Consider the following 25,384-nt stretch of genomic DNA (forward strand, 5'->3'; position numbering starts at 1 on the left):
CTTAAAACTAGTTTCCAGTGACAAAGCAAATGACTATTCTTAATTATGAACATCTATAAACACATATTCAATTATAAAGAAAAATGCAAATAGTACCTTTATTATTTACATATGGTTCTGTAAACAAAGTTGGCAAGAACATTCTCAGAATTCGTACACAGATTTATAAAAACTTCAATAATATGAACCTTGACCACTTTTCAAAAGTAAACATTTTATAAAGACTAAAAGCCAGGAAATGTAGAATTGGAAGGGGAAGAAAAAAACATTGACAATAGATTTGAGTTTTCTTCTTCCCAAGTATCTAAAGCATCACATGTACCACTGTTTTCAGGGTAGCTTGTGAAACCCAAGAATTCTGATTTCTCTTCACTAGTCTGAAATAAGTCCAGTAAAGATTGTGCTGGTGAGCTAGAAATTCCCTTTTCTTCTTGTGTAATAGGAAATTCAGTTCTTTTCTTATCTAATTCCACGTTTGGTTCCAGATTTTCTTTTTTAGTTCTTCCTAGTAATAATTTCACTTTCCGGTGTATTTTACTGGGAGGTATACTATCCATAGTCTTAAGGTTACACTTATTAGATTCGTCAGGAGGATTATGGGATGAAGTCTTTGCTTGGATTGTTAGGTCCTCCTGTAAACTGTTTGTTGCTATCAGGCCAGAATTGGGACCAAATGCTGAATTAAGGTCCTTTTCCTTTAAGTCCTTTGCTGTATCTGACTTTTGTTTCAGTTGAGATGAACCATTATTCTCCGTACTGAAATTGGAAACAAGTAGAGATGTCTGTAGTTTGCATGGACAATGATTCATCTTTAGTTCTTCTGCGTTATTTTCGGTTATAATTAATTTATGATCAAAAATATCAAGACTACATTTCTGTTTATAATTCTGTTTTCTATCATTTTCAGCAATATTTAACATGGAACAATTCGTTGTCGTTTCTGCATTAAGCTCTCTTGATGCACTTGAAGGACAAGGGATGGGGAGCTCGGAAAAAAACACAGGCTCTTGTTCAGGTTTGTGGATTTCTTTACACAGAAAAATCTGCTCCATTTCATTTACATTATTATTTCCCGTGACGTACTTTTGAGGAGTATGTTGCAATTCTAGCTGTTCTTTTGGTTTGGTCTTCTTAAGGACATTTGTAGTAAGAGGAGAAGGGGATCCAACACTGTATTTTATTCTTTAAAGAGGGAGAAAAGGGAAAAAATTGCAAACAAAGTAAGATTCTGAGTAGTTAAAAATGAATAAAATTATATCTGTTAACTATTTCATAAACTTATTGAAGTTTTAAAGGTATGATTTTGAAGTAATAAAACTTAGCCTGTATGACCAAAAACAATCTTTTTTTCATCTGCATTCTTCCCTACCCTCAGAGAGTTAACCAGTATTTGGATACTGTATCTAAGCTACTTTTAATCATGTTTGAGGGAGCTTCAAAAAGTTACTGGGAAAAATGCTCATTACCTCTTAATTACATTTTTCCACAAATATTTTGAAGTCCTCTCTGAAATCAAGGAAACATGACAAAAAGATTAGGATCTACTACCACATTCATTTTTATTATCCTGAAATATTTATCTCTGTGCTTTGACCTAGTGTATCTGTTTTTATAGCAATGTACAAAATAAAGTTTATTTTGATAAAACATAAAAACATTTTTGTTTATATTTAAAAAAAATATTTATGTTGTACTTTTACTTTTGTGTTTGACTTAACTTCGCTTAGCATGAGTCCCCTGAGGTAAGCATTAAAAAAAAAATGCAAAAGGGGCATAGGGAAAAAGCTACTATATAAAACATTCTTGGGGTGAGGACCGTGTAGTATGGCAGGGACCAGATCAAATACAGGGATGCACATGGTAGACAACTGGGGAGGAGGTGGAAGAAAGAAAAAAAAAAGATGAATCTAAGGAAGAAATGAGTAGCGGGGGCATGGGGCACTAATCCACCCCAGGGGAGGGTATTGTTGGTATCTCCAAAGGGAAAGAGGGACCAGACTTCAACCCAGTGCTCCAAGGTATGAATGTAACATTCCGGCATGGAATAGAGAACCAGTGGCGAGGTCTGGGGGCTGGCCTCAGTACCAAATACTAAGTGGATGCCTGCCCCTCCCCCTAGAAGTATTTATTTCAAAGGATGACATTGAATCTGCAGCTCCGGGAGAGGGACATATCTGATCCGAAGGAGCAGATGAAGGGGGAGTAGGAGAGAGTGGAGCACATCCTGGCCCGCCAGGCCTTGAGGACAATGGCCCCAATTAGAACAGCCAGTCCACAGAGAGGACCACCTGGCCAGCCCCACTATGAGACATGACACCCCTCACTGACTCATGGACCTGTGGGGGACAGTACCAGAGACAGTGTAAGAATTGCGCCCAATCTGATCCGCCACACTGAGGCCAAGCACTGGGGGAGTGCAGTGGAAAAGCAAGGGAATGGAGTGGCAATGTCCCCAGGGAATGCTGAAGGTGAACTTTGGGACCAGGGCATGGTGCCCCAAGAGACTGGACTGGAAAACACTCTTAAAGGCCAACAAACGATCCTTGAACTAACCACAAGCTTTTCTTTCTTGTTTGTTTTATTTTATTCTTTGTCAGTGGTTTGTTGTTTTGTTACATATTGTTGCTTGGTTTTGCTCTGTCTTGTTTTTTGTGCATGTTATTATCTCCGCAGGTTTGTCTAAATAAGGCTGGATGTACAATCTGGAGGAGAAAACAACGGGACCAACAGTTCTGGCGGGGCAAGGGGAAAGGAAGTGGTGTTAACAAACCCAGGGACATAACAACATGTGATCCAAATCGGTGGTGAGGAGTATGTAGGAGGCTTGGTAGGGCGTTTTCAAAGGTAATGTAACCAAGAGGAATTACTGAAATCCAAATGATGACTGAACATGACAGTGGGACAGGAGGAAAGTCAAAGGAAATAGAGGAAAGAGCTGGAAGGCAAAGGGCATTTATAGTGGTCTAAATAAAGGCATGTACATATGTGAATATATATATGTATGAGGATGGGGAAATAGATCTATGTGCATATATTTATAGATTTACTATTAAGGTAGCAGAAGGACATTGGGCCTCCACTCAAGTACTCCCTCAATCAAAGAATACGTTGTTCTATTAAATTGGCATTCTATGATGCTCACTTTCCCGACACAACCACTGAAGACAGAGCAGGTAAATAAGCAAATGTGGTAAAGAAAGCTGATGGTGCCCAGATATCAAAAGGTATAGTGTTTGGGGTCTTAAAAGGGTAGGGTAAACAAGCGGTCATCTAGCTCAGAAGCAACAAAGCCCACATCTTGGAAAAACACACCAGCCTGTGTGATCACGAGGTGCTGAAGGGATTAGTTATCAGGCACCAAAGAACAAAAAATCATATCACTGGGTGCACAAGCAAATGTGACAAAGAAAGTTGATGGTGCCTGGCTATCAAAAGGTATAGTGTTTGGGGTCTTAAAGGCGTGAAGGTAAATAAACAAGCAGCCATCCAGCTCAGAAGCAACAAAGCCCATGTGGAAGAAGCACACCAGCCTGTGCGATCATGAGGTGTCGAAGGGATTACAAGTATAAGCATCATCGGAACAAAAAAATAAAATCTTACCACAGCGAATGACGTGGGGAGTGCAGAGTGGAGACCCAAAGCCCATTTGTCGGCCACTGGAGATCCCCTTGCAGAGGGGTCTAGGGGAGGAGACGAGCCAGTCAAGGTGCGATGTAGCACCGATGAAAAATACAACTTTCCTCTAGTTCCTAAATGTTTCCTCCCCACCCCCAACTATCATGATCCGAATTCTACCTTGCAAGTCTGACTAGACCAGAGGATGTACACTGGTACAGTTAGGAACTGGAGGCACAGGGAATCCAGGGCGGATGATCCCTTCAGGAACAGTGGTAGTGGTGAGAGTGGCGATACTGGGAGGGTAGAGGGAGAGTGGGTTAGAAAGAGGCAACCAATTACAAGGATCTACATGTAACCTCCTCCCCGGGGGACGGACAGCAAAAAAAGTGGGTGAAGGGAGACGTCGGACAGGGCAAGATATGACAAAATAATAATTTATAAATTATCAAGGGTTCAAGAGGGAAGGGGAGCGGGGAGGGAGGGGAAAAATGAGGACCTGATGCCAGGGACTTAAGTGGAGAGCAAATGTTTTGAGTATGATGAGGGCAATGAATGTACAGATGTGCTTTACACAATTGATGTATGTATGGATTGTGATAAGAGTTGAATGAGCCCCTAATAAAACGATTAAAAAAATAAAATATTTAGTATCAAGCTGGAAAAAGTGATTACTTTTTGAGATGAAAAAATACTTTCTTAAATTTCACACACACACACACACACACACACACACCCACCCTATAACTTTTTTCTTACTGAAGTATCTTTATATCCTAGCTTGTATTATATAATCCTAGATTATATATGGATAGAACGAATGGCAACCGTTCACTAATTATATTTCCTATTACACATTGTTTTGTTTATGATTCCCTTTAGGTAAGTGGAGGGGAGTGAATATAAAAACACTAAACCGGACACAGCTCTTTTTCTTCTTATCTCTTTACTTGTCAACAGAGGTAAAAAAAATGCAGGTAATAGAGGATTTAAGATAAGTGATTAAGGAAGATCTAGTTTATGAATATAAATACAAGTTCATAATTTTGCTTTAGTACGCTTGCAGGGAATGCAAAATTTTTACAGTAACCAACATCATTTTAATAGTTGGAAATGTCTCTTCTTCAAATGCTAATTTTTATTAATATCAGCCATGAAAAACTATTCTAAATGTCACAGAAATTTGATGTTTTAGAAGTAGTTCACTTCGGCCTATGCAAAAGTTTCCTAACTTATTTTCAAGAAACTATCTTGGTATCACACTTGAAAATAATTTTCATGATTTAAAATCCATCTAAAAAGTATTCAATAACCTAGTTGGTTTATCTCTAACTCTTGGGCATATGCAGATGAAATCAATTATTTCTCTTTATTTTTAGGAAAACAATCTAACCAGTATTATTTTGTTAATATGTAGGTCTTATAAACTGACCACAATCTATTAACATATGAAAGTCCTTTAAATACCTTTAGTATGTTTTCTTGCAAATGAAGAGTTGAAGGAGAGGTATTTAGTGAAAATAGAGACTATGAAATGAGGCAAGTGGCAAAAGGGTTTTTATAGCCTCTTTAGCCTATGTAGATGTTAAACTTCGTCATTCTGGATTAGGGGTTAACCAATTGTAGTGAAAATGAAACTAAATAATAGTAATAAACAGCTGGATATAGTTCTAAATAAAGGTTTATTGGAACACTACCATATTGCGTGTGGCTGCTTTCACATGACAATGGCAGAGATCTAAGTTTCACAGATATTTACTAACTTGCTCTTTAAAAAACCCAAAACAATACCAAATTCCTATTCCAAACGGCACTGTCAAGGAGATATTAAAAATAAAGCATTTTAAAAATAAGATTTGTGTGGGAACAAGCACAATAATTAGTCCATTAACATATTTACCCCCTTTCTAAGGACAGCAAACTTTTCATTCACTTTTAGTTAATGAAAGAGAACTATTTTAGTGATGCTCTAAACATGTCTTGATATATTACCTTTTCTTTTCAGGTGTGTCCCTTTCATATTCCACAAAGTCAAAGACTAACTTAGATATGACGTCATCGACTACTTGGTATTGGTTACTGTGTGCAAAGTTTCGGTGTTGTTCACATAGAAGGTGCTAAAATAAAATATAAACATATAGAACTTTATTAAAAAGTTACTAAAACTATTTTGTTTCCACAACCTTCCATCCGCACATTTATATATGCTAATGTTTTTGGAAAGCATTTGACAGTGAGCGTATTATTAAATTAACCAGTTCATAATCAAGAATACAGAAGTTATTCTCAGTCTTCATCAAAAATAAAAACGCAGTTTGTAAGGATTAAACTCACGTAAAACAAAAATCTTCTCGGAATAGGTGAAACCTAGCTAGATTCCTACCCCACCTTTTGGCTTGCAGGCATTAAATATCTATAAAGTCTTGTGCCAGGACGGCGTTGGAAGCCTCATTTTGTTTCCCTAGCATCACAGAAGTTTTACGAGTTTATTATGGGATTCTATTTCCAAAAACTAAACTCAGAAATGGCCACAAAAAGCCTCCACAATATTTAGGAAAATATATATAATTTTACACTCAAAATAATTTGACATATAACTTATGATGCTTTGTAATGATAAACATATGGAAAATATTTTCAATTTAAAAATCTATTAGAATAATCTACTCAATTAGAAGAGAAAATATTAACAAAGTAAAACAATCTCCAACTTTTGTGTAGTGCCCTTCTATTACCACCTTGCTCTTATTCATCCAAGACATCGTGATTTCAATGTCACTTTATCATCTCGGTTTTCTATAATCCTCATTCTAATTCAAGAAACCTTATTATTGCCATTCACCTTGTATACCCATGTTTCTGACACTCAATAATACTAGCAAATAAATGCTTGCTGCTATTGCGTGATATTTATTTTCTCTGCCACACCATAAAAAACACCTATACTAATGCTTTATGCCTGGCACTAATAAAAAAACTAAACAAATGCCATCATTATAGGCAGAACCAAGCTACCGTGTAAGGTAAAATTCAATAAACATATATTTATTTTTTGTAACTAAGAATATGCAAATAACTGTTTTTAAGTTTTCCAAGAATATATATCTCAACATCTACTTTTGCCAATTTTCCTTTTTTTGCCAACCAGTGGCTAAGTTTTTATTTTTTATGCCCAACATTTTCTAAACTGATTGTTGTTTTAATAGCAAAGTGTAAATTCAGGACAAATCTAGAATTACAATTTTCAAATGATTTTGGAGAAACCAAAGTATTGGTGCGATTTTTAAACTCTGATGAAAAGCAATTAGTCATTATCCATGTTTCTTTTTTTCCTTTATTATATAAATAAAACAAAATACTTAACTTTGGGGTTATAAAATAATAAAACTTCAGTTAGAGTCTAAAAACAGAAATAGTTTAAGAATCAGATATTTTAAAGTATTATTCCTCTACTTAGCCTCCCCACCACCTTCTACCAAAACCAAACATCAAAGCAAATTTCTCTACTATTTTAAATTTTAGTAATTCAACTAACACTAACAGCTAATACTTTCTTAAGGAACACAGACAGGGAGCCAGGATTCAAACCCAAGTAGTCTGGATCTTGCTCTCTGCTTAAGTTTTGCTCTCCTTCCAGCTCTCCAATTTAAATGGTCCACTATCAGGCATTCCTTGCCTAATTTGAACAAATAGAAACACCACTATTCCAATGGTTTTTTTGTTTTTCATATGAGGGGGCTTACAAGCGTTTTGAACTAATTCTATTTTTAATTCAATTTTCCAAAAATCTTTTTGAAGTTCTCTTGTGGAACTTATGTTTTGATCGCGTCTGCTCCTTTCATAAAATGTAATATTCACGAAGGCAAAGAATTAGTTTCATTTGTTCTATGGTGTTAGTACGGAAGTGACTGGCACATAGTAGGGTTTGTAACTTTAAATATATTTTTGTTAAAATAATATAAATAAATAAAATAATATAAAACCACTTATATTATCAAATTGTAAACCACATAAAATTTAAATAGTAAATGTTACTCAGTTTTAGAAACATTAATCCCTTAAAAAAAGCGTATTTACACCTCATACCCACCCTTCTCTTGGTCAGTGACTGGTGGAGGATGAGGGTCTCCCTCCCCTGCACAGGCACACATGCACCAGCTATTCCAAGCCTACTGGGGCCCCAGCCTATTGGCCCACATGCTCTTAGCCTTTAGGGTTCTTGGGCTTCTGGCCTCCTGGCATTCACCAGGCTCAGTTCCACACGTGTGGGTGCTCTTTTCATGTGGTTGTTCGTGCTCAGTTGTGAACCCCAGCGTGGCTTCTGCACAGCTTGGCACGCTCTCCAGAAACAGCGTGTACCCTTTTGAGACAGTAAAACCTGAAACTTATCCTGTTTCACTTGGATTACAAAACGTGCTTCTGCCTGAATCCTTTCAGCGTGCAAAGCAAAGAACCTAGGTGAATAGAGACCAATTGCTGTGCTGTGGATGGCCATTTACAGGCTTTTAAGACCCCAGGAACTGACAGGTTATCAGGCCAATTTACTGATACCCATAAAATCATGACTATGGATGGACACCATAAAATCAGGTTTCCAAGTCAAGAAACCATACGATGTATGGAAATACACAAGTAGCCTAGCGGTTGCTCTTTGTCTAAGTTTGGCTCACTGTTGTAAATGCATGTATCACTCAACTTTTTACAGATGTACAACTTATTGACAACAATTACAATTATTGACCGTGCAACTCTACCTTTATCAATTTAATTTTTTCACCACTGTTAACCCCTCCTTTCCATGTCACGCCTGGTAACCACTAATAAAATAAAAATCATATTTACAGCTTCGAGATCTTCGTATTTCTGCGAGCAACATTCACAGTATCCTTTTTTTTTCTTCTCTTTCATATGGACCTGAAGTGGGTTTCCATTATATTTATTACCATCTGTTTGGATTCTGATAATAGAAATGAAGAATATTTTATAAAATTTATTGAATTTGTAGGAATTTGATTTGAGAATTTTATTAGCAAAATTTCTAATAAGCAAACTAGGAATGTAAAGTCCTGAAATTAATGAATTTTAAAGATATCTGGAGAACATTTCAGATATCTTAAGAGAAAAACCACATGTTTATATTTAAGTGCCTCCCTCTATCAAAAGTGCCCAAATATTACTCACAGGTTTCAAATTTTGAATAGGTGTAATAAAAAAATGAGATGAAAATCAACTAAAATAGTGAGTAGAGACTGGTGCAAAGACACACACACACACACACACACACACACACACACAACTATGTAACTAAAAAATATATATATGGTTGCCACTGAGTTGATACCCTTTAGGACAGGGCCAAACTAACTGACCCTGTAAGATTCCAAGACTGAAACTCCTACGAGAAAGCCCCATCTTTCTCTTATGGAGCAGAAACTGCTTCCCTTGTAGATCACAGCACAAAGCATAACCATAGCATATGTAAAGCGTACTATTGCAAATACTTGCTTACGAAGTTGCTATTCTGAACAATATTCCGTTTAGATGGAGTCTTGGTGGCATAGTGGTTAAATTTGGGGCCACTAACCGCAAGGTCAGTAGTTTGAAGCCATCAGCTGCTCCACATTCAAAAAGACTCTGCTTCCTTAAAGAATTAGTCTTGGAAACCCACAAGGTCAGTGCTACCCTGTCCTACAGGGTTGCTGAGTTGGGATCGACTCAGTGGCAGTGAGCTGTTTCCTTTAGTTGTGAAAACCAACCTTAGTTTAACCTGAGCTTGCTTTTGGATGCCAGGGGGCTTATCCACATCAAATGGACCACAGGGCTTCTGGACAGAGTAGTTTATAAAGGGCATGTTGCTCAGCTGAAGATAAAATGGCTTATAAAATCTAAAAGAATAGAAAAGACAAACATATGAGATTCTCTGTCATGAAAGGAAACAAATTTTAGTCATACTATTCAGAATCACATAATTTACCCCAAATCTTAAATATGCAATATAGAAATCCATAGGTTTCTCTTCTGAGACTTACATTAATTATACTTAAATCATACAAATCAGACTTAGTACTTACTGACATGTATCTTCCACTTTTACAAAAGGCTTTTTAAGTGTACCTGCTTTTAAAAAATAATAAACAATGTATTAAGTGCTTATAAACACAGAATTCTTTTACTTTTTAAAATACTTGGGACAAAAAAACCTTAAACACCCACTTTGACATTTTAACTGCTTTCCAACATTTCCCAGTTCCAAAATAACAAACATTGTTTCTATCCTGACATTTTACATTTTTAATTATGAATATATAAATAACACATCAGTATTAGCAATGCTTGGAACTTTGAAAGCATGGAAGGAGCAGTTTATTACATACATGTATTCACTATTGTACACACCAAAGCCTCCATCTCAGTTCAAAATTACAGTAATAATTAGATTTACTACTCAAACTTGTATTTAACATGCTAATAAAAAACTATCTACATCCCTTTATACCAAACCAAACTCACACCATTGAGTCAATTTTGAACTGTTGACTCTGTAGTTCTCAGCCCGTGCTTATCCCACAGTGCCACTAAATGCGCTCTACAAAATAATTTCAAAAAATTTAAAACTATATTTTGATATTTGGAGTTTTCTATAATTCAATGATTTTTTTCTTTTTAATAAAACATTATCCAGAAGAGATCCATAAGCTACTCTCTCCTGACAGCCATAGGGTCACCCATATTCAGAATAAAGGAAAGAACCTCTGAATAATCACTTCAGGCTTCTTCAAGTGACTTTTTAAAATACTACCTTTATAGGATTTGTTGTATTTTTGGAAAACAAAACAAAACAAATATGTCTTAGGATATTAAAATACTTACATCTTGTTTTCTGAGTAAAAACACGTTTCCCCTTAAAAATAAAAAATGGAATATAGTAAAAATACTGAGTTTGAAAATACGATGTCTAACAGCAACCACAATTTCAATATTCTCAAGATAAAAGACAATTATGTGGGGGAAATTCTGTATCAGTAGTAATTAAGTTTTATGGGGGAAAACTTTTATTAAAAATCAACTCAACCAAGAATGTGAAGTAACTTATCACTAGATTTGTGCGTTTGTCTATTTTATGCTTTCAGTTCTTTCAGTTTTTGATTCATGTGCTCTGAAACTTGTTTTTAAATATGCTACATTCAGTATTTTGTTATCTTTTTGGTGATTGTTATAATATTATAGAAAGTTCCCCTTCACTAGTCTCTAGTAATATTCTTTATTCTGAAGTTTGCTGTGATATTTTTATACAATCTAGCTCTCTTCAAATTAGTGTCAGTACAGTTTATCTCCGGATATCCTTCTACCTTTATCATATTTGCCCTTATATTAAATGTTTCTTATAGTACTTGATTGTCCTTCTAAAAATCTAGCAATCTCTTTTTATTGTTATCTGAGATTGATTTAGGCTTAATGGAATTAATTATAACGACTGTACTTAACCCTTACAATTTAGTATAAAGTTTATTCCTTCATTCTCCACTTTCCTCCTTTTTGATTATTTAAAGAGTTATCAAATGACTCTGGACTTAATCTCTTTTCAGTTTTGTTCGGCAGTTATGGGATTCACAATATACACACAGTTTTCCATAACCTACTTAAAATATATATTCACTTCAAATAAAATTAACAGCCTTACAACGATGAGACACGTTTTAAAATTAATATGAAATTAAGGAAAGACATACCACATCTCTCATGGAAGTGCTTGACTTCTTGAGTAAATACACTTCTTTTTTCTTTTTTTCAATATAGTGTCTAAGGTCTTTATTGAAAGAAAAAGGACTGGATTAGAATTTTTCCCTTTGCCAGTTATAAACGCTGCTATTTCTTATAACTGTATTGAGTTTGATGAAGAAATTAGTACTATAGGTATCCTTGGCTACTAGAATTCTTACTATCTAAGGTAAGGAACAAAGGTAAAAGATAAGTAATGAACTGTCAAAAAACGATAAAACCCTTACCATCAATATGAAGAATTTTTACTCCCCATGTTAACGCATTTGATAATATACTATTTGAAGAAATAAAATCCTGTAAATGCAAAAACAAAGTTTGAAACTTTTTCTAGAAAAATCAGTATTTTAATGATAAATTAGAAAAAACTCAAATTCAATTACGTAGTATTTATTGTCAGATAGGCTGTTATTCAGAACAAACCATACAGAAGTTACATTAAAATCTTTTTAAACTTCTAAAAATCAATCCTGTTTATTATATTCATGTTCTTAACGATTTAGTGCACATTACAGGGCAAGTTTAAGAAATTATTTTAAAGTACGAAACCACCACAAGCTTCAGAAGTCTCCAGTAATATTTTAAAAAGGCCACAAGATGGAGATGTTTCTCCAAGAAAGTTTAGCTTTTAACTATTAAAAATACAAAAACAAAAACGAGGAATAGATGTTTTCAAGAACATCTATAATTTCCACGAGAATTTTTGTCATTTCAACTTACATGATCCTTGATGGCTTTTTCAGCTAGTAATTTTCCTCTGCTGAGGCACACCTACAGCAAGATCAGAAAACAAGTAAACTTTAAATTATAAAAAATTAGAGTACTTCTTTGGAGAACAGATTAAATAGTTAAAATAAATAAATTTTATTTCTATGGGTCTTTTGACTATCAATATAGTAAGCATATGGAAACAGTGATTTCTTTAATATCTTTATAATAAAGTTTTCTACTAAAAGATGTTTCCTTGTTTTTGTAGAGCCACTAAAAACAGAACTGAAAGAGACCTAAAAGATAAGTGAAAAATAAAACAGCAAGGTTAGATTCTATTGGAATTTTGTACCTATACTTAAAATGCTAGCTTATACTTTAATATATTACCAAACTGAAGGTTTAAGGATATGAATATCTAAATTTTCTGTAGTTTTTGTACATTTTGCTTTTAAATAAAACATGAAAAAAAAGTAGTTGAAATACTATGAGCACTAAAGAATTTGAAACCTGCCATTGGTGTAAACTGTGCCCAGAAGCATGGACTGAAATATTATGTACGTTGCCCTTGGTCTCTCTCTGCGGCTTTCTCCTCTCCTGTTATATGGAGGCCTGGTGGTGGTGTGGGTTCCCCAACGGACTGCCATCTGCATAGTCGGCAGTCGAAAACACCAGCAGCTGAGAAAGACTAGGCTTTCTACTCCCATAAACAGTTACAGTCTCAAAACAACAGGGGGACACTATGAGTCAGCAATGACTTGATAGGAGTGAGTTTGGTTTATATGGGGAGCTTCAAAAACTGACCCAAAAATTCCATTTTTCCACAAACTTTTTGCAGTGCCATCATACCTTTTTTTTCAAGTGATGTACTTATGTAATTCTCTTCTCAAATTCTGCTTCCCCAATTGCAAGAGTATACAAACTGAGAATACTTTAAAATAAAAATTATATTTCACTCTAAAAAGGAGACAATGCATTTTGTTTCTTAATCTTTGCTTCTTCCCACACCCAACTGAATCAATTGTCTTTCCATGTATCCTCCTATGCATTAACAATGGAGTAGGAGGCATGTAGTGTCAGTAATTTTAATACATGAGTTGGCAAACATTTGCTATAAAGGCCCAGATAGTATACTTTATAGGTTTTACATGCCATTTGATCTCTACAGTAAATTCAATTCTATATTTGCAGTAGCCACAGATGATATATGTGACAGATATGGCTAACAGAATTCTATGTATGGACAAGGAAACGGAATTTAGTATAATTTACATCTAAAGGCTCAAGTACAAAGAAAATGTTTTGAAAATGATTATGGTAATAATTTTTAAATTATCAAGGGCTCATGAGGGAGAGGAATGCACAAATGTGCTTTACACAATTGATGTATGTATGCATGTATGTATGGTGATAAAGAGCTTTTATCAGTCCCCAATAAAATGATTTAAAAAAAAGAAAATAATGGCAACATATGTACAAATGTGCTTAACACAATGGATATATGTATAGATTGTGATAAGAGCTGTAAGATCCCTCAATAAAAAGATTAAATATATATATGTATAGATATAATTTACGTGTCATGAAGTATTTGCTTTCTAATTCTCCTCCAACCATTTATTTAAAAATATAAAAACCATGCTAAGCTCGCAGGCTGAATAAGTGGGCTAGATTTGGCACATAATAACAGTTTACTCACTTCTTCTCTCTGAAACAATAGTTTGTTTTTTTTCTCTTTAAATTGTCTACTGTTCCTTTTTGTATTTTAGTTGCAAATTACTCTAAAAACTAAGTGTATACAAGGTATGACTATATAGATATTATTAAGGGATCTTTATCTTTCTGTAAGACAGCTACTGTATTCATGATTGAAAAAGTCATCTGGAATGTAGGTAATATTTTCTCCCTTAGTGAACTCTACTCCTGCCAGCCTGCTGTTGAGAGTTAGGAGACTCAAGTTATGTACTTTTTAAAGATACTCACTGAGTCTGGACATTTGAATGAACTTCCATCATGACTGGGATGAGGTGAAGTGGTTTCTGCAGTATACGCAGATTCTGGACTTGGTACAGGAGAAATTCGACCCAGAGTCTGTGCAACTTTAGCTTCCTTTTTATTTGAAACAAGGTAACTGATGTCTTTGCTGAGAAATTCTTCAACTCGCTGGAGTAAAGGAAAATAAAGTATTTTAGACGAAGTTATAAAATCTTTCAATTGCTTCAGATACTGGGCACAAAGTGAGATTTCAAATTCACATTTACTATCTTGTAATTTCATGATTTATATACTGTTATTCTGGGGCTTAAATGCTAAAAAAGTTCAATAGGAGTTTCAGCAATGTAATGTCTGCACAAGCATGTACTAGACGTTTTACATACTTTAGATATTCTAATCAATGTAATTCACATAACGCTTAGTATTAATATGATCCTCATTTTGCAGAAAACTGAGCCAAAAAGAAGCTAAGGGTTTTGTATCAATTATAAGAACCAGATTTGAATTGTTATTGACATGTTTATGCTCTGAAGTACTACTTTTGCAATAATATGCTAGTAATTAGGCACATGTGGCTACTAAGTAATTGTAATGTGGCTACGGTTACTGAGCATGTACATTTTATATTTTCATTTTAATTAATTTAGTCAAGATTAATTACATTGAAATAGCTACATTATCCATAACATCTACCTGAGGGAAATTTGTCCTTAGCATTGTTGGAAGACATTCCCCATTAAAATAACTGGAAATTATTGCTAAATATCTGAAATTATAAACCCATGGACTAAAATCAAGGCTATTGAAGATCACAGCCATTCAGGGGCAGGAAATAATAACTAAAACAAAGCCTTATAAAATTATTTTAAATAGCTATCTATATATAGTATATATAGAATTTCTCCATGAGATAATAAAATAAAATGATACAAACTATATAAAAGGTAAGTTAATTTCATTTACTATTGACTAGATATTGCTTTGACTAGTGGCCACTTATGTAAGTACAAATCATTACTTATTTTTCTGAGAAACATTCATTTTCACCAACCAGTAATTAAGTATCCATGTTTATTCTGGATATTGAAAACACAAATGCCTGCAAGGGTCAGGCAGAATATAAATGAGTGAAGCAACCAATTTACACACCAATTCCTTTCTATTTCACATAAACTTCCAGAATCCAATTTTTCAACAGAAGTCTAATCTCCTAGCAATCAAGTAACATTAAAACCCCCTTGCTACCACATTATGACAATCAAACATGTGCACAGCCTATCAGTGTGGTGTTATTTGCCAGTGGTTAATTCATTGTGAAACCATGTGTGGTGTCTTATCTATGCTTTGACTTTGTGCTCACTGGTGATGTGATGGGCTACATGTTGGGCTACTAACAGCCAGGTCAGCAGTTCCAACCCCCCAGTGCTGTAGGGAAGAATGACCACGCTTTCTACTCCAGTAAAGACTTGAGTAAAGATCTGGAAACCAGAGGGCGCAGGTTCTACTGTCCTATAGATTCACTATGTGTTGGAATCAACTTAATAGCGATGCATTTTGAGTTCGATTTTTACTCTTAGTGATATTAGAGGTCAAAGAACTGCTCCTTAGGGATTTCAAACTGTTAATCTTTACAAGAGCAGGCAGCCTCATCTTTCTCCCTTGGTACAGTTGGTATGTTTTAACAGCCAACGTTATAGTTAGCAGCCCAAAGCTTAACCTTTCACGGGCTCCTTTATAACTGCTACTATTACTTGAGTTGATAACCACAATGGCAGTTCAAAACCACCACCTGCACCACAGGGGAAAAGCATGGCTATCGGCTCCCATAAAAATGGATAGCCTGAGAGGTATCAAAAAGATCCAAAACAAACAACTATATTGATGCGAACAAGGAGGGCTGGAATAGAGACTGAAAGCCCATCTGTAGACAATTGGATATCCCCCCACAGAAGGATTCTAAAGGAATTATTCAACCAAGGTGCAATATAGCACCAAGAAAACACTCATCATTCCTCTAGTTCCCGAATGGTTGCTCCCCCAACTACACTTGATCCAGTTCTACCCCACAAATCTGGCTGGACAGGAGAACGGACACTGGTACAGATAAAAGCTCTAGACACGTGGAAATCAGGACAGATAAACCTCTCAGGTACAGTAGTGGGAGTAGAGATATCATGAGGTTAGGGGGATGACCGTGGAGGGGGAAGGGGGCAAAAAACAGACATGTGGGTGAAGGGAGACAAGTGTGAGATATGAAATAATAGCAATATATAATTGTTCAAGGAATCACGAGGGTGGGAGGATGGGCGAGGGAGGGGAGAAAAAGAGAAGCTTATACCAAGGGCTCAAGCAGAAAATGTTTTAGAAATGACGTTGGCAACATATGTACAAATATGCTTGATAAAATCAATGTATGGAATGTTTTGAGTCTCCAATAAAATGATTTTTAAAAAATTATAGCCTCAGAAACCCAAATACAGTTGCTGGGAGTAAGAACTGATTCAATAGAAGTGGGAAGGAAGGGGAAGTCGCCTTGCCACTACTTAAAGTTACTTCCATTATTTCAGAATTCACTGCTGTGTTAACAGTGGCTGAGTTTGTCAGACATACACTTTTCAGATAAATGAGATTTTAAAAGCCCTGGTGGCATGGTGTTTACTATTTAGGCTCCTAACAGCAATGTTAGAAGTTCAAAACCATCAGTCTCCATGGAGGAAGAACTTTCTACTCCAGTCAACAGTTATAGTCTGAGAAACCGACAAATGTAGCGATACCCTGTCCTATTGGGTTGCTATGTGTCAGAAATGACTTGATGACAGTGAATTTGGTTTTTAGAGAAAGTAAAACATAAACAGTACAATTAAACCAAAAAGCAATGCCACTATCTAAAGAGCAAGATGATGATGCTGTGCCAATATGGCTTTAACTCATAAGAGACCTATGCCCAATGGAACAAAACACCAATCCTGTGCTATTCTCCTAACTCTGATGTTTGGCCCATTGTTGTGGCCACCCACCATCAGCTGATCGTCCTCTTTTTTCCTGTACTCTACTAAGCATGAAGTCTTTTGCCAGGGACTGGTCCCTCTTCTTAACGTGTCCGGGTAGCATAGTGGGCTATACACTGGGCTACTAGCCACAAGGTCAGCAGTTGAACCCCTAAGATGCTCTCCAGGAGAAAGATGGTTTCCTACCTCTAAAATTTTATAATCTGGAAAATCTACAAGAACCAGAATCAATGACAGTAAATCTCATTTGGTTTTTGTACTCTGATTACATGTTCAAGATCCTTAAGATGAAGACTTGTCTTCTTCCATTCCAAGGAGCACACTGGCTGCACTTCTACTGTTTCTTCTTGCAGCCCACAGAACATTCAACATCAACACCTTAACTAAAATATACCTACTCCTCTCTAGGCTCCATTAATTAGCCAGCTTGCACATGCACATGAGGCAATTTAAAATACCATGGCATGGGTCAAGTGTGTCTTTGTTTTCAAAGTAACATCTTTGCTCTTCATTACTTTGAAGAGATCTTCTGCAGCAGATTGCCAATGCAATACATCATTTTGATTTCTTTGCTGCTTCCAAGAGTACTGACTGTATCCCAAGTAAAATGAAATCCTAGATGTGATAGTTAGGGATGTCATGTAGACAGTCCTGGGTACGGGTAGGAGTCAAACCAAACGATCAATCTGGTCAAAGCCTGAGGATACCTCCTTTAAGGTATGGCCTTTTGTTTATGAAAGAATGGGCAGAGTCGAATCCTTTTGGGTCCTTTGCCTTACTCCTAGCTAAGACATCCTGGGGTAGCCCATGTGGGCTGTTGACCAAGGGAACCAAGCTTCAAGCTTGTCATGTTCCCACTGACCTTGGATCCACAAGACTCTGCACCCACTGGCCTATGATCTTCCTGCTTCCCATTTGTCACTGGCATGAACTCCATGAGTCTGAAGAAGGTTCCAGCTGTCATCAGACCCATGGACTTGAGATGGGGTGCCTTCTTAATTTAAAATTACCTCTTGATATAAAGTTTTATCTTATACTTTTATGTCACTGGTTTTGTTTCTCTAGACCAGAGGTCAATTTTGAGATGGAAGAGCCAATCCTGAACCTCACAACAATTTAAAAATTATTCAAGAGCCAGGCATATATTTTTACAAACAAATGAAATCACTATTATTTGAATATTATCCTTCAAATTTTTTTTCAATTTTACTTCAGAGCCACATATACATACTAAAAGAGTCAGTTTGCTAATCCCTGTTCTAGACAACCCAGGGCAACACACTGATAGCTTCAATCTTTTCTCCATTTACCATGGTCTCTAAATTCAGGTGGGATATACTTATTTTGGATGATTACATTGAGCTCTTTGTCTCATTCCACAAACATAATTAATGTATTTCCTGTGTATGTGAAGTCCATATGTATTGCTGCTGTTTATGTTGCTGAAAAAGGCATTTGCAATAAAGAAGTCACTGAGCTTACAAAAATCAATCATGAGATCGCTAACTTTGTTTCTATCACTAAGGCCATTATTTTCCAACTACAGACCTTTTTCTCTTAGCTTCCAACTTTCACATTCCAATCATTAGTAATTATCAACACATCTTAATTGCATGCTTAATTGTATGCTTGACTAAAGATATTGGCGAGATACTTTAATTTCTTCATCACTGACTTTAGTGGCTAGTGTATAAATTTGAGTAATAGCTGTCCTCCTTTTTGGTGGGCTAACACTATCCTATCACAGAGAGCATTGTACTTCTAGACAGATTTTGAAATTCTTTTTTGATGAATATAATGTCATCCCTCTTGAATTTGTCATCCATTTCATAGTAAACATGACGAATTCAAAAGGGTCAATACCAGTCCATTTCAACTCACTGCTACCTAGGAGAGCAACTAAATTCAGACTGCATACATGCCACGTTAAGATTAGTGGATGTTTGCAACTCTTCGTTCTTTGACGTGTCTTGCAGTCTCAGAAACTCATAGGGGCAGTTCTACCCTACTCTGCATGGTCACTACGACTAGGCATCAACTTGATGGTATGAATTTTCAGTTTTGAGTGTTAGTGCATTAAAGTCCTGAAGGCTTTGTTCCTTTTGGATCATTAAGGTCAACTCTTCTTTGAGAAGGCAGCTTTTCCTTCAATTACATTTTGCAAGTCTTCTAATTGGAGGGGATCATCTATCTTCTGGTACTACAGCAGTGTTCTGCTTAAATTCATAGGCTTGGAGTAGCTGATCCCTCAGAGTGAAACAGCCTCTTCTTTCCAGTCTGTTCTTATTCTGAAAGCTCTGCTGAAACTTGTTCACCATAAGTGATCCTGTTGGTATTTTAAATACTGGTGGCATAGCTTCCAACATCACAGCAACACCAAACCTACCACAGGTATGACAAATTGACACAAGAGTTGAGGGAAGAACAAGGTAAATGATAAAAAGGATAGACCTATGTACTTTAAAATAAAATGCAAATTAAACATGAAATGCGATTTCAAGAAATTACGACATTAATATTTCTTAAAGTTTAATCCTAGTATTCTTAGGATCTAGAGATCAAATTTTCTTTATAGTTTATGTACCACAGAAAGAAAACAGGACCGAGGGAATGTACATCATTGGATTTCAGTGAAGATAATGCATTGTGTCACAATCTGATAAATTATTTTTAAAAAGAAAAATACAGTAAAGTTTCTAAGTCAAATTCAGTCAAAAATAAAGCAGCAGGTACCCAGTTGTAGACTCTAGTAATCTCTCAGTATAGCAGTTTCCCTTCTTACTGGCTTTATACTTAGGACTTCTGAGTACAATGTTTTTAAGATGAATTCCACTGTAAAAACAATTGGTAGTTGTGAGGTGCTGTCGAGTTGATTCCCACTCTTCGTGAGCCCATGTACATCAGAACGAAACACCACTTGGACCATGCCATTCTAACGATTATGTTTGAATCCACTGCTCTAGTCACTGTCACACAAGTCTAAAAATTACTGACTAAAAAAAAATTGGGTGATTCATCAATTTTGAAAAGGCTGTCAAACTATATAAAATAGTTAACTTTGTATACGTAGCTATAAGAACAGAATGGAGTAATGCGCTAGTGTGGGAACCAAAAGATCAATCATGCTTTGATTGGGGCTAGCATTTAATATCTCTGGACTCAGCACTTCAGTTCTAAAATGAAGGTCTATACCCAGATTAAGACACTCTTAATTGGGAGTGCAAGCAATTAGGAATGCATCCATATGGTCACTATGACACCTCCTAATGTGATTTCAAGCACACGAGAATGCTTTAGTTTTAACAAAAACTAATAGCAAAATGTAGTTTAAAAATGACTTCAAAGACTAGGTAAATAAAGAAATTCCAGGAAGCTTGTTATATATCCTCCTGATAATTGAAGAATCTACTCAGAAAACATTTACTCCAGAAGCACCCATAGTGATTCACTTACACTAGCAGCTGTGTCTGTGGCTGCACTCCATCTCCCACCTCTGGTCTCTGTGTTAATTCACATCCTGCATCCCCTGTCTGCATGGACTCCACCCCCCTCCTCCCAGCAAACCTGTTGTGGGGGTGGGGGGGGTATTACCATGAAAATTCTTTATCAAAGTCTTGGTTTTTTTTTATCCTATTAGAAATGGATACTCTTGAACCAAAACAAAACACCAGTAATATGAGGCTGGTTTCAAAATGAAGGTTGTGTCACGAGCAGAAGAGAGCAATAACAGTATTGCAAGTAGGGAATTCTATGTTGACAAAAAGCAAGTGAGGGAGTGGCAGAAAATGAAGGCTGACTTGGAACAGATTCCAAAAGCTAAAAAAAGCTCCCCATGGTTTAACGTCTTTTTATGGGCCTCTAGAGAGTGAATTGCATAAATGGGTTATGGAGTGTCGTCAAGATGGTTACTATGTAACACGCATGAGAATCCGCACACATGCTCTACAAATGGCTAAGGGTGACAAATATAAAGCACCAGGCATTGAAAAATTTGCTGCATCAGCAGGATGGTGTACCCGCTTCATGGATAGGTTTAGCCTACTATGTTTGAGACAAAGAACAAAGATTTCCTAGAAATTGCCACAAGACCTTGAAGAAAAAATTATGTCATTCCAGTCATTTATTATAAAACAAAGAAGGATTTATAATTATGATCTGGAAGATATTGGGAATATGGATGAAACTGCTATGACTTTTGATCTTCCAAGTAACAGAACTGTGGCAAGTTTAGGAGAAAAAAACATTTTTCTCAAAACCACAGGAAGTGAAAAAAAAAACTAAAAAACACTTTACAGTTGGTTCTATCATGTTTGGTTAATGGAACTAAGCTGGGTCCTGTTATTATTTTTAAAAGAAAGACCCTGACTAAAAAGATCAATTTGCCACCAAGAATTACTGTGCTTGCACATGTTAAAGGCTGGATGGATGAAGACGGAACAAAAAAATGGCTGGAAGAAATTTGGAACCGACGACCAGGAGCATCTGGATGTATATTTGAATAAGCCTTTTAAAGACCATGTGCGAAGGATGTGGCATGAATGAATGTCATCTGGTCAAGGCCAAATAACAAAAGGAGGAAATCTCATGAAGCCTGACAGAGTTAATAGCAAAGTGGGTTTGAGATGCATGGGAAGACATTCCAGAACACATGGTGAGATGTGCCTTCCAAAAATGTAATATTAGTAATGCTGTGGATGGCAGTGAATACTGTGCTTTGTATGAAAATGACAGCAGTGATGGTGATGACGGCGATCTCAGTGAAGACAGCGTCTGTGATGACCTCACACCAGCTGAAGCTCTGCATTGGGATACGGATGATGATGAAGAATTCAGTTTTGAAGGATTTTAACTTACATTTTAGTTTGGTTGTTGATTGAGCTCAGGGAATAGTACTCTTAAGGTATCATTGTTGATACCTCATTGTTTTTGTTGACCCTATTTTCCACTTACTGTGGTTTACTAATGTTAAATGACTTGTCCTTTTATTTATGTCTTTATTTAAGATAAATATTTAAATATATTACTCCACAGATATCTCAATTTTTAGTAATTTTATTTTCATTTGTTTTGATTATTGAAACTTACCAATAGCTTCTGCATTTCCCACCCTCAGCTTATACTCGAGTCAATCAGTTTTTCTGGTTTCCCAGGTAATAATTAGGTACCTCGGCTTATACTCGGGTTGGCTTATATTTGAGTATATACGGTAACACATTAAAATCATAATAGCCTTAAGGTCATCCAAGAGTACCCTTGATCTTAAACAAATTCTCAGAATTTTGCCCAAATTTCCTAATTATGTAATCAAGGAGCCCAGGTGGCACAAAGGTTTAAATGGTTGCCCACTACTCAAAAGACTGGCAGTTTGAACCCACTCAGCAACCCAAGGACAAAGACATGTTTCAATAAAGATCACAGCCTAGAAAATCCTGCAGGACAGTTCTACTCTGACACATAAGGTTGATATGTGTTCAGAATCATTTGCCCCTAACAGAAACAACAATCCAATGTGCAATGTAAGAAAGAAGTAGGATTTTGTAGATTCTTAACACATTCCTTTTGTTAAGAGCATATCCCGTAATTCAGGGGTTCTCAACCTTCCTAATATCACAACCCTTTAATACAGTTCCTCATATTGTGGTGACTCCCCAACCATAAAATTATTATCGTTGCTACTTCATGACTGTAATTTTGCTACTGTTATGAATTGGGTGATCCCCAAAGGGGTCATGACCCACAGGTTGAGAACCACTGCCTTAAAAGCAATTTTAACACTATGATTTCAACTGCTCTTCTGTGTCCTGTAGCAACATGCTTATTGTTATACAAGTGCTGCTTATATTTTTATATCAAATTTATATCAAACCAAGCCAAACTCATGGTCATGGAGTCAATTGTGACTAAGTCTTCAAAAGCTAATAATCAAGGAACTCTTGCTGCCTGGAGAACATGCCAGCATTTCACCCAAGTAACAATCAGTGGTTCTACTAGAATATGGGAGGTTATTTTTCTTAAAGTTTGGGAGCTTTACATTAGACTACAAATTACAAAGATCTTCCCCCATTACCCCCCTTAGCAATAACAAGAACTGGTAACAATTTTAAACTTCGGCTAATAGATGGTTACAAGTTTTCCAAATGGATTGTGTATGTATTGCTACATTAAAAAGTACTAGTAGCATCCTCCCTCCCCCCACCCCACCCCACCTTTTTTGATCAAAGTATATGGTTTTGACTTACCCCTCCTAGATCCTTAATGTCTTTTTGAAGTTTTTCAGAGATTGCAACAGAAGGTAAGTCAAGGTAAAATACTTTTCCCCAAAGTGGCTTATAATTGGATTTTTCTGGTTTGTTGTTGTCAGTTTTCAGAGATTTCAAAGAAGGTCTGTTTTTTTCATTTTTGACTTGGATCCCACCTGTTATTAAAAAGTTTCAACTTAAATCATGTTTTATGCAAACAAAAGGTCAGTTTAAAAAATACTGTACAATAAGCATATCACAAACTCAAAAAAATTAAAACTCACTGCCCTCAAGTCAATACCAACTCACACAGAGCATCATGGGAGGGGAATGTCTTAAAAGTTTACCAAGTTAACAGTCAAGAGTCAGGATCAACTCGAGGGCCATAGGTTTGGATTTTGTAATGAGCTTTTCAATATACTACTGTAAAGTACGACTTAAGATAAAGACAAAATGCATTCTACACTTTAACAGGTTCTACATTAATTATTTTTTACAATGAGTTTCAATCAGGAGGAAGTAAAAACGTTTTATAAACGTTTCCCTCCTTGGAATGCATATTCCACGAGTGTATTCATGTAACAAATAGTTGAGCATCTGCTATCCTGACGAACACTCAAAACTGAAATGCTGTAACACCTAGATATGCAAAAATCTTGTTATCCAGAATGGACTTGGTCCTCAAGGGCTCATGATTCAAGTTTTAGTTTCATCTACCATTTGTCCATCTATTACGAAGCACGGAGCTTTATTGAAGGACCATTCACTATTATTTCCACTGAAAACAAACCCGAGACACGTGAACTGTTTTAAAATCAACCTGTGAGGGGAAGGGAAAAAAAAAATCAACCTGTGAGCTCAATCTGTCCGTAAATTGGAAGCGCCATATAAAAAAGAAAACCGTAGGGGTGGGGGCTGGAATACTTCACCAAGGAAAACCGTAGGGGTGGGGGCTGGAATACTTCACCAAGGAAAACAGTAGGGGTGGGGGCTGGAATACTTCACCAAGGAAAACCACAGGGGTGGGGGCTGGAATACTTCACCAAGGAAAACAGTAGGGGTGGGGGCTGGAATACTTCACCAAGGAAAACCGTAGGGGTGGGGGCTGGAATACTTCACCAAGGAAAACCGTAGGGGTGGGGGCTGGAATACTTCACCAAGTCAGCCCTAGGAAATGGAAATTTGCTTTTGTTTCCCGAATTGCCCATAATGTTGGGAATGTGTTTGAAATACATTATTCCTAAACTTTATGAGCGCAGGAAAATGAGCTTCACAGAAAGAGCCAACACACACAAACACACACACACACACACACACACACACAGCCCCGATCCGTGCACGAGGGGAGAAGCCACCAGCGCCCTTCTGTACTGAAAATACGGACGTCCGCTGCACTGCAGCCCCCCGACTTCTCGGGCGCCCACATTGTTTCCTCGCAGCTTCCGCGCCCGGGGCCTGGTCCGGCCTCGGGCCCTTTGTGAGGCAAACCGTGGACGGAAGGCTCGTTTGCGCAGAGGGCGAAGGGCGCACTAGCACGAAAAGAAAAGTGGACCTTTAAGGAACCCATGGAGCCGCCATTAAGGAAGGGGAGATGAACACGGCCTGCAGGCGGAGGAGGAGCTTCGTACCCTGGAAATGTCCTTTGCTGTGGATCCTCATGGCTCCAGAGTTCATGGCAGCCGCCCGGCACCTACATACTGGGTCCGGAGATGGCGTTCGGCCGGGCGGCCGCGAAAACACGGCTCTCCTAGTCCTTTGACAGGGACTTGGCCTCGAACCTTCCGCGGCCAACGACGACCGACGTGAAGTGGCGAGGCCGAGTCCGTGACCGAGTTTCCGGGGTCGGCCCCGGCTTCCAGGCGCCGAGGAGGAAGGAGCCAAGCACCGGCGAGAGGGCCACGGCGGTTGAAGATTTGAAAACGCGTCACGCAGCCGCGGCGCCTCTACGCGCGCCCCGCCCGCCCTCACGCTGCGCCCCGCCCGCCCTCACGCTGCGCCCCGCCCGCCCTCACGCTGCGCGCGGCGCCCCGCCCCTTCGAG

At 37.1% G+C, this 25,384-nt stretch overlaps 1 protein-coding gene across 1 annotated transcript; it reads right to left on the reverse strand.

Annotated features, from left to right (window-relative positions):
* On the reverse strand, window positions 1-25,287 carry DBF4 (DBF4-CDC7 kinase regulatory subunit). Its single transcript, XM_075558455.1, has 12 exons — window positions 24,973-25,287; window positions 23,345-23,520; window positions 14,086-14,265; window positions 12,115-12,165; window positions 11,622-11,691; window positions 11,346-11,422; window positions 10,486-10,516; window positions 9,687-9,729; window positions 9,372-9,500; window positions 8,458-8,572; window positions 5,608-5,732; window positions 1-1,182 (listed from the first exon to the last, which is right to left on the reverse strand). The coding sequence occupies exons 1-12, from the start codon at window positions 25,016-25,018 to the stop codon at window positions 225-227; spliced, it is 2,001 nt and encodes a 666-aa protein (XP_075414570.1). The 5' UTR covers window positions 25,019-25,287; the 3' UTR covers window positions 1-224.
* Between the last annotated feature and the right edge of the window lie 97 nt (window positions 25,288-25,384).

The sequence above is a fragment of the Tenrec ecaudatus genome, chromosome 9, assembly GCF_050624435.1.
Source record: "Tenrec ecaudatus isolate mTenEca1 chromosome 9, mTenEca1.hap1, whole genome shotgun sequence".
In the NCBI taxonomy this organism is placed as follows: domain Eukaryota; kingdom Metazoa; phylum Chordata; class Mammalia; order Afrosoricida; family Tenrecidae; genus Tenrec; species Tenrec ecaudatus.

Coding starts and splice junctions, on each gene's coding strand:
- DBF4 (XM_075558455.1), bottom strand. CDS start 25,018: ATGAACTCTGGAGCCATGAGGATCCACAGCAAAGGACATTTCCAGG. Junction 14,266..23,344: donor ACATTAAGGATCTAGGAGGG/GTAAGTCAAAAC, acceptor CCTTTACTCCAG/CGAGTTGAAGAATTTCTCAG. Junction 8,573..9,371: donor CAAGCTCAGGTTAAACTAAG/GTTGGTTTTCAC, acceptor TTCTATTATCAG/AATCCAAACAGATGGTAATA.